The sequence below is a fragment of the Cynara cardunculus genome (assembly GCF_001531365.2).
Source record: "Cynara cardunculus var. scolymus isolate 2C chromosome LG 15, CcrdV1, whole genome shotgun sequence".
Taxonomy (NCBI): domain Eukaryota; kingdom Viridiplantae; phylum Streptophyta; class Magnoliopsida; order Asterales; family Asteraceae; genus Cynara; species Cynara cardunculus.
Genome location: NC_037542.1, coordinates 16,540,179 through 16,549,848, shown reverse-complemented (window position 1 = coordinate 16,549,848; position 9,670 = coordinate 16,540,179). Strand labels below are relative to the sequence as shown.

The 9,670-nt window shown below is 34.3% G+C and overlaps 1 protein-coding gene across 1 annotated transcript; it reads right to left on the bottom strand.

The window, feature by feature from the left end:
- Nucleotides 1-4,311: 4,311 nt before the first annotated feature.
- On the bottom strand, nucleotides 4,312-6,417 carry LOC112528184 (molybdenum cofactor sulfurase-like). The gene has a single exon (XM_025139148.1). It carries the CDS (start codon nucleotides 6,328-6,330, stop codon nucleotides 4,474-4,476), a length of 1,857 nt encoding a protein of 618 aa, XP_024994916.1. The 5' UTR covers nucleotides 6,331-6,417; the 3' UTR covers nucleotides 4,312-4,473.
- Between the last annotated feature and the right edge of the window lie 3,253 nt (nucleotides 6,418-9,670).

The window sequence follows — 9,670 nt, the reverse complement described above, 5'->3', positions numbered from 1 at the left end:
ATATAAATCTTTTTATAAGTATAATAATTAAGTAATATGTTACAACATAATGTTTATCTTAATTATATTTTAGATTTTTTATATTCAAAATGAGATGTTTTTCTTATTTGATTATATTTATCTGTAGTTAGTTACACGAATTTAAATATGAAGCTTTTAATAAGTTGTACTTAAACAAAATCTACTTGTAATATTGAATTTTAAGTAATATGCATAATATACATTACTTTATGCACAAGAATAGTTTTTAAAACTTTTTATCAAATAATTTATAATATAGTATAGATGTTACTAAAAATAGTAGTTTTACCCGTACCCACATTTAATTCATACCGATCATATACTCAATTGGGCCTTAATTTTCAAATATGCCACCACTCCAATCTGGATCGTTTATAATATTGATCAACGGCTATGAGAAGTTTGTATATTTTGTAACCTTCATTGAGTTTATATTTAAAGGAACCTCTTTCTAACTAGGTAAAAAGGTAACATCAATTAAAATATGCTTTTTCAAGTATATAAAGGTTTTTGTAAGATTTTGAGACAAATGCATGGTAAACATGTTGCATGCAAATCACAATCCATAAAGAACACATGTTTGATATGCTTCAAGTTCCATCACACTTTTTAATGCAATATTGAAACCATCCAACACCAATAATCCAATAAACTTTACAACAATATCATTTATCAATTACTTAATTCAAATTTTATTTCATAGTCTTGATCTTACTGTTATAAACAATCGGTAGATGTTTAGATTTGAGTATCTACTGACTAAATGCCTCGTATCAAAGTGATACGATTCAAACCTTTATAGATAGACATAATAAGATATATTTCAGTCTTGACCCACAAACTTGACCCACAGACCTCTACGTAAAAATACAGATCCCATTTCCATGTATCAACCTGACCATGACCAATTCATTTCAAATTGTAATCGTCCAACAAAAATCTACAAGACACATATCTCGACTCAAATTCACGTGTGATTAAGGCATGGTATTTGAATTCACACAACAAAAACAAATGGGCTGTTTACCAAATTTTTTATTAAATTTTGTGTGAATAAATTTGTCTGTCTGGATAAATGAGTGTTGTTGTTTACTTTTTTTATCTGAACCAACAGTCTAAATAACATAACTGACCGATTTACCCCCCCCCCCAATATTAATTATTTGAACATCAAAACAAAAAAATCATAAAGAGATCGAAGATAGGGTATCTCATATGGGAAGGAGACGGTGCTTTAAATAAGGGGTAAGAGTGTCGTTTTTGTGGCTGAATGAGGATAACACACCATTTATATCTGTGCGATTAAGCCATGTGCTGTACGAATAAGCCGTAAGTAAACAATCCAAATGAGTTATGCGAATAACCCAAATAGACCAATAAACCTAATTAAACTGCAAGCATACAACAAAAGAACAAACTTAATCATTTGATAACTGCAAAATTTGTAAGATACGTGAGAATTTAAAGTTTCGCTTCATATGGATTTCTCCATCTATATATAGTATTGAATGTATTAATTAACATATATTTAGTTTACAATTTTTTTTTTACATGTATTTTTTGTTTGATAAACACGTCAAAAAAATTCATATTATGAAGTATGAACTAAGTATATATGAAACAAATATATTATAAAATAAATATGTATTAATCATCATATTAAATTCTAACTGTAGACGAAAAAGTATATAAAATAACACATAATACATTTTTTTTTTTAAAGATGTTACGATCTAAAGATATCGAGGCTTAATAACACTATAGTTGGTTTCATAAAACTTGTAACACGTGGAGCCTCATCAGCAAGCCAGCAAGGATGAAAGTCCCGGCCCAAGACCAACACATCTAAGCCCAAATAGAAATTGGGAAGGGGGATTGGATTTGATGATCGTAAAATTCCCAAAACCATCGTCAAAATTTTCACCCGCCATTGCTCTCTCTGGGTTTTGCTTCTCTGCCATTGTTGATCCGGTAAAGTTCCTGTCCTTTTCTTCACATTCCATTCATTATCGTTATCGTATTTTATTTATTTTTCTCTAGGAATATATGTGAATGCAAATACACATAATTTGCGTGTTTATATGTGCATGCAAAGTAATTACAATCGGAATGCTTATAGCTGCCCTTATAATCTGCTTCATCTTCTCTGGATTTTGTGGCTGACTGAAATTCACCGATTTTTGGGTGAAATTATGCACTAAATTAATGTCGATCGAAAATTGACACTTCTCTTTAAGTTAGTACTCCCTGTTCACTGAAGGAAAGCGCTACATCTGGCTGAGATATTCTACGATTATCATCCTTACATTGTACTGAAATAGATTATGGCAGGGGCGGCACACGGACTCTAGAAAGGAGCGGGGGCGGGGGGGAATCTAATCTTTTATTCAAATTTACTGAAATACATTTTTTTTGGAATTAATACTCATTGATCAGTCTTCCACAATTTCCTCCGAACTGATCTTTTCGAGTTTTTTTTTTCGATAAACAAAACCAACTGGTCATATAAGCTTATGAACTATATCTTGATGATTAATAGGATAATTATAAATTTGATGAAGCAAACCAGAATCTTGTCTGTTTACTAAACACATATATGGTAAGTGCTTACCGAGTAAGTTTACCTTATGGAATGAACATAACAAGGACCAAGAATCTTACCCTGTAAGAGGAAAGACAAAGATTGAGAGTCTTGCCTGGTAAGTGAGGGTGATGTGTCTTACCCGGTAAGTGGTTACCGGGTTATAAACACTTACCATCAATCCATTTTGATGGTAAAGAATGTTAACCCGTAAGGTAAGTGAGAGTGGTGAGTGTTGCCTGTAAGCGCTTAGTAAATGGCTCCTTAGTGTACTAATCATTAATGTCTTCTCTAGATTTTTTGTTGGGGCTCTTAATAACCGAGACACCAGATTTAGTGGTATTCTCAGTATTTGTTGTCTCTAACAAATTTGCAATAGCTAATAAGGAATCACAAACAAACTTTCTACCGACTACAAGCAAAAAATTGAAGCTAAAATAAAAATGAAGTTAAAAAGATGTGCTTGAGTTCTTTGATGCACAAATTAAGCATAGCTAAACACAAATTGGTGCCTAGAGGCTTCAAGAAGAAATCAAAACTCTTTGTCTCCTACAGATGTGGAAGTGGCTCCATGGTCTTTGAATCTATGAATCATGAAGACAGTAGACTAATTTAAGCTTGGTATGAATTGTGAAGGGGCCAAAGATTTAAACCAAAAAAAATATACACTACTTAATTGGAGCTGGTCTATTAAGCAGAAATAAAATCACGGGGGCCATGGCCCCCCACTGCCTCCATATCCTTCCTCCACTGATTATGCATTGAACTGATACAAGTGGGGGGTTCAGCCCTTTATGCACTAAATTCATTTGTTTACCTTTGGTTCTAATACTTGAAGGTTTGTGGGTGGTAGACTGGTAGATCAATGTGTGATCCTTGACAAAATTTGGTAAGCAGATGGGACCGGGCAAGACTGGATGGAAGAGGATGGGAGGAGAGAACTAGATGGGGGAGAGTGAGAATTATATAGGTTTTAGGGTTTTAACGAGCTTGTTAAGGGATGCTAGACATGCTACTTGTCTACTTGGTGCGATGGGAACATTAAGGTCCAGTTTGGTTTGTAGGATTGGATTGGATGTGGGATAGAATTTTATTCCATTCCCATGTTTGGTTCGAAGGATTTCATTGAAATCCACAAAAATAAGATTTTAAAATCCCACGAAGGTGGTTGGTATTTCATGGAATTTCGTAGGATTTATATGTAATAATGTTTTTAAATATGTTAAAAAACATTTGTGCCATAACAATCAATTAGAAAAAAGATATTTAATTATTTTTTAATCCTTTTTTATAAAAGATGGAATTCATATCTATTTCAAATCCTGCAAACCAAACACACCATAAGGGAATAAGGGCACATCCGATTTCGGGTAGAACCGTAGAAGAAGGGAGAAAGATGATAAAGTTTGGCCCTGAGCATGTAGATATATCATATGTAGCAATAAATTGACAGTTGGAAGTTAAAAAAGCGCCAACTGCATCTGACCAGATAAGATTTGGTAATCACATGAAGACTGTACTTTTCAACTCTAAGACCATGGATTCTAATAACCCCCAAATAGAAATATGTAGGTAAATTGGTGACAAAATCCTCAATTTTGCACTTGGAAACTACAAGTCTTTGCCATTTTATTATCCGTTTTCCTGTTATATGTTTTGACATCTACACTAACTTGTAATTATCCATCCATTCAATTATGTATTTTTGGTGCATCACAACTTTGAATTTATTTTCTTTGTAGATTCATGTAGAAGGGGGCACATTTTTGTGGTCTTCATTTATGGTAAATTCTATTGACGGTACGAATAATTGAACGATGAATTAGAACTCCAGAACACCAAACAGATGAATGAAATCTTTGACCTTAAATCTACACCTCAACGGTTGTCCGATTAAGTGCCATATATCTCCACCTCTCTTTCTCCACAAAATCTGCATCCAAGAATCTTGAAACAAATGCCCACACCCTATAAACATCTTCAAAATTTGTCAAAAACCCAACTGTAGCCATGATCACCGGTATCCCTAGTTCTAGTTTTTCTTTCTTTTTGGTCATCGGGCTATTTTGACCTTCCCTCTCAATGCTTTTTACCTCTACTAGTCTCTCCTTCTCTTCACAACTCTTGTCCACAAAATTAACGTGTTTTAAAGTTGCGTTACTAAGAGAAATGTTGTGTCTACTGGCTAGCTTCTGTACAAGTGTAGGCTCAATCTTCTCACCTTTCCAATCAAACACATTGAAAGCCACCACCGGGCCTCGGTCCACCCTCACCTTTGGCCCGTAAATCCTAACCAGAGGAAACCCATTTTCCGAATGTGGGTGTTGAAGACTACCAAATGCATTCACCAGCCAGTTCACCAAGTACCTTACCCTGCTGCTTATCAGTACCAAACCTAACGAATCAGCATGATCCAATCCACGGAACTCGATATCGGAGCTAACCCCACTGCTGCTAGCTTCGTTTTTTCTTGATTCAGCAATGTCAAGGGACTTGTCCCGTTTCAAGACCTCGGAAAACGATAATACCTTCTTTTCTTCACCGATTTCTCTGATTTCTTGTATTTCAAAGGCTTCGTGATGTGAGGATGATGACGAGCTTGAGCTTGCCATGGCTATATCTTCTTTTCTTCTATCGCTACTCCCAGATGGTTGGAGGAATAAAGGCCGGTTAGACGCCTGAATGAGATTAACCAATCCCGTGCTTGTAGCAGAGTTCTTAAGCACGGATGATCTCGATTTTTTAACAAAAAGACACCCGAATCCTGACGGGTTCTCTCCAAAAACCTTGTAGAATGAACAAATGAGGAAATCGGGCCGGAAAAGAGAGAGACCCAATGTCTCCATGTCTTTGGCTCCTAAGGCATTGGCATCAAGACAAACATGCCACCCGTTTTCTTGAGCCAAACTCATCCAAAGATATGAATATCTCGATCCAGTAACCTTAGATTGAAGTGGGAAAACGAAAAGTCCTTCCTTTTTCTTCTTTTTCTTGTTCTTGTTCTTGTTCACCACCAACGTCCTGAGTCTTTTCGACTGAATTCTCATGTTAGGCCACGAGAACACGGCTGAATTAACCCTCCCGGATCTTTTTCTACAGCTATCAATCATGGCTTCTGCAGCTTCGTTCTCGTGATCATACACAGTCAAAAGATTTCGATTTGTATGAAAAGGGTAAGAGTCTGCCAACACTTTGAATGCAGATGACTGATTAGCTGTGAAAACCAAAGAGTAATCATCTGATGATATATTCATGAATCTAAAGATCCTTTCCCTGATCACGGATTCAAAATCCGCTTCTTGACCACCATGCATAATCTGTGTATACAAATTCACCGACTTGTATATGATATTGAAAAAAGGTGCATTAGAATGCAACTGTTGGGAATACGAAAAGAGACCATGACCAATGTAATCAAGACAGACATGGCTCGATTGGTAGAGTTGATAGTATTCCTGATCCCGGATTCGGTCAGCCCGGTCAGTTTCCGAGTAGTTAGGGTAAGCCTTCTTCATGTTGGAAAAAGACTGGTCCAGGTCCGGTAGAGATTCATGATTAGTGAAATGAGCACTGGGCTGAAGCGAAAAAGCCGTTGCAGCAATGAAATCGTACCTGGAAGGACTTATCGATTGTTCAGGACTGTGGTTCTCAGGCAACCTGAGTAACGGAGTCGGGCAGCAACGTCGAAAACAGGCCCTAGAGACTTCCCTGATGCAAGGTGAACTCATTTTTTTGGTCAATTTTCTTGTTGAGGAAGAGAGTATGGCTTTATAAATTGTTAAGCACCCGACCTTGTCATACTTTCTTCACAATGTTGCATTGTTTGTATCATTTAGTTGTTCACATTAATACAGCTATGTTTCCACTATGTTTGACTTTCCAACATGCTATTAAGTATTGCATGAATAAAACTTTCAATGTAGATTATTTTGTATATATAGATTGAGAATATTTTTATTTGGGAGGGTTTTTTCATAGATGGAAGGACCGTGTTTTTTAATTGAGAGGAGTAGGTTTGGAAAAACTCTGGTTTCTGCATAAAGCTCTCTCCTAAAAGCTTACTGAATAAGCCATTACGAAATAGTCATCTGACTGAATAAGTTGTGAGTCTCATTAAACTCATTAAGCTATTAACAAATGGACCCATATTGTCATAAATACCATATTCCAGGAAACTAACTTCATGTTAACATTTTTTTTGAACGCCAAAGTGTATCAAAAAGAAATGCAACAAAGTATTTTTTTTTTGGTTGCATTTTTTTGTCTATTAGCGTAACAAATGTTTAATTCTTACTATTTTATACTTAGGGCTTGTTTGTTAGCAGCTTAATAGGACCCACAACTTGTTCAATTAACCCTACATAACTGTTTGATAGTGATTAAATGACATAGAAAGTGGTTCATTCAGTAAGTTTTTTAGTGAGAGTTTTATGCAGAAACCAAGTTTTTCCAATACCGTCTCTCCCAATTAAAAAACAAGCCTTTTTCCATCTACGAAAATACCCTTCCAAACAAAAAACATTCTTAATCTACATAGACAAATTAATCCACACAGACATCTTTATCTGTACAAGACTTAATGGAAAACCAACCCCTTATTTTGATCGATAATTGATAAATCTTGTAACGATGATTTGGTTACCAAGTTATTCTTTGATTTTGGTACCCTTTTTTAAAAGGATTATTTTTGATAGATTCTTGATTGGCAATTAGTGTGATGAAAACATGTTAGTTGTATTTTACGTAGATGATGCTTTTAATGGTCCTGACAGAGAATTCTTGCAATCCTCCACTAACCCCCATGAAGTGGTTCAGATCACTGAAAGAGACTTGCACCAAAGAAGTGGTCTGTATTTTGTGTAGGGTTTCATAAGAGTCTTGAAGGTTGGGTCGGAGGAATTTGAACAACTCAATCTGATGTTTGCGGTTTTAAAAATCTCAACTAACCCAAGCCGTGCGGCTTAGGTGGGTTGGTCTAGTTGATCGGGTTAAAACTTTGGTACATTATTTTACAATCTAGTCAAATTTAAATGAAGTAAAATCAAAATGAGAACATATGAAAAAAAAGCTAACAAACTCAAAAAAGAAGTTGAAGATTCATGCAAATAAAAAAGTAAGATTATCGTTGAAATTATAATATATATATTTAAATATAGTTAATTGCTAGTTGGCGTAATGTCTAATGTACATATATTAGTTAAGAACTTAACAATCATATTAAATTCATAGTATAAAAAGACATTGAGTTTATCGAGTTGAGTTGAGTTTAAATTATCTAACTCAATTCTAACCCAACAGATGCGGTTTGGGCCAAATTTTGTATCGGCCATATGTCAGGTTACTTGGGTTGAGTTTTCTTTTTGGTTTTTCTGGGTTGGGTTGCCATGTTATTCGGGTTTTTGATCACCCTTAATTTGGAGTAAATTATACCTTTTATAATACAGTTTTGCATACATCTTACTCTCCAGACCCTCATCAAAAGATGGGTTATCATGTCCATTTATTAAAGGTATAGTTATGGTTTATTCAATTATTCGATTGATCCAAGTCCTGGTTCATATGAACTTGGTTGTTATGGGGTATATATAAAACACGATTGTGGCTCTAACGAACCAAAATCGACCCTACAAGCAGGTTAACGAGCCCGTTAGACTGTTCAACACGACCGAACCTAACTTTGGAGCTATACAAATTGGAGGGTACAAAATGGTATGTAACGTGAAGGAAGGAGAAAAAAGGCACACTTTTTTTATAATGGCCGGCAACTCATCTATTTGGAGGTCCATTATATGCAGTGGTCCTCATCCCAACTTCCAACTTGCCCTTAGCAATCGTCTATTTGTTACGTAGACATAATATACTTGAAATAATGTATAAGATAATAAAGCTATATATATACAAATTAAAGAGGTGATGATGAGACGTATTCATTGTCTTCTGATAGAAATTAGAGAAACACTGAGATGAGCTGTAATTTTGCATTCATTAATAAAAGTCCCTAAACAATATAAAATTTGGTCATGTTCAAAATCACACATTTAACATGTTAAAGGATGACTCTGCATGGTCTGGATATAACCGGATGAGACTGGCAAAAAAGAGGTAGTTAAAGTTGTGAAACGTTTTATTGTTTTAATTTAACACAAATAATTTAGTAATTTATTAATCTTGTTATGTTTTTATGATTTATAAAAAAAATCCATTTTGTTTCTGTCTTGCTACAATCAAACCACACTTAAAAGGGTAATTTTGTAAATTCAAAGACATGTCTTTTTCGATTTGCCTTGCTCTATCAGAAAAGTAGGTATCAAACATTTACCTTTTTATAAATAAAAGTTGTAAACTTTAATTTTGGTCCTTGAGGTTTAATAAGAAGTCTGAAAATAGTACCTGAACTTTGATAAGTGTAAAAAACATTCTTATAGTTATCATTTGCTGTGAAAGTGGTCTTTTGTCAATAGTCTGTTAAATGAAGTATACGTTTATCTTTTTATCTATTCCTTTGTTTTTTTTATGTTGTCACTGTTTATCAATTATGTTTTTTTGTTAAAAATAATAAAGAATATTATATTATATCAATACAAAATATAATAATATATTTAATAAAATATGTTTTTGGCTCCCTTAAAACAAAGGAATAAGTAAAAAGACAAACATACCCTTCATTTAACGAACGTTTATTAATGGTGTTAGTGATCATGGATCAAATTAAAATTAAAATAAGAACCTTTGTAAAGTTATCAAAGTTTAGGTCTCATTTTAAACTTCTCATTAAACCACAAGGACCAAAATTAAAGTTTACTATAAATAAAAGTCGTTAAGACCCCCTTTTCCAAAGTCTTCCACTTCTTAATTATTGAATGTGGGCCCATAATAACACAAAAATAGGTTGTACGATGTGCTATGTCTAGTGGTACATTGCTTTTTGGGCACGTCACTTTTACTCGGTCAAGAGAACCATCGGACATTTCTATCCATCCATTCATGGAAAATGTGGTTTTTCCTTCGTATATTTAATGCTAAAATTGAATATATAATTTCATTGAATTCAAACAACAATCACTATTT

Bases quoted from the DNA above. Each gene is read 5' to 3' on its own strand.
- LOC112528184 (XM_025139148.1), bottom strand. From the start codon at position 6,330: ATGAGTTCACCTTGCATCAGGGAAGTCTCTAGGGCCTGTTTTCGACGT.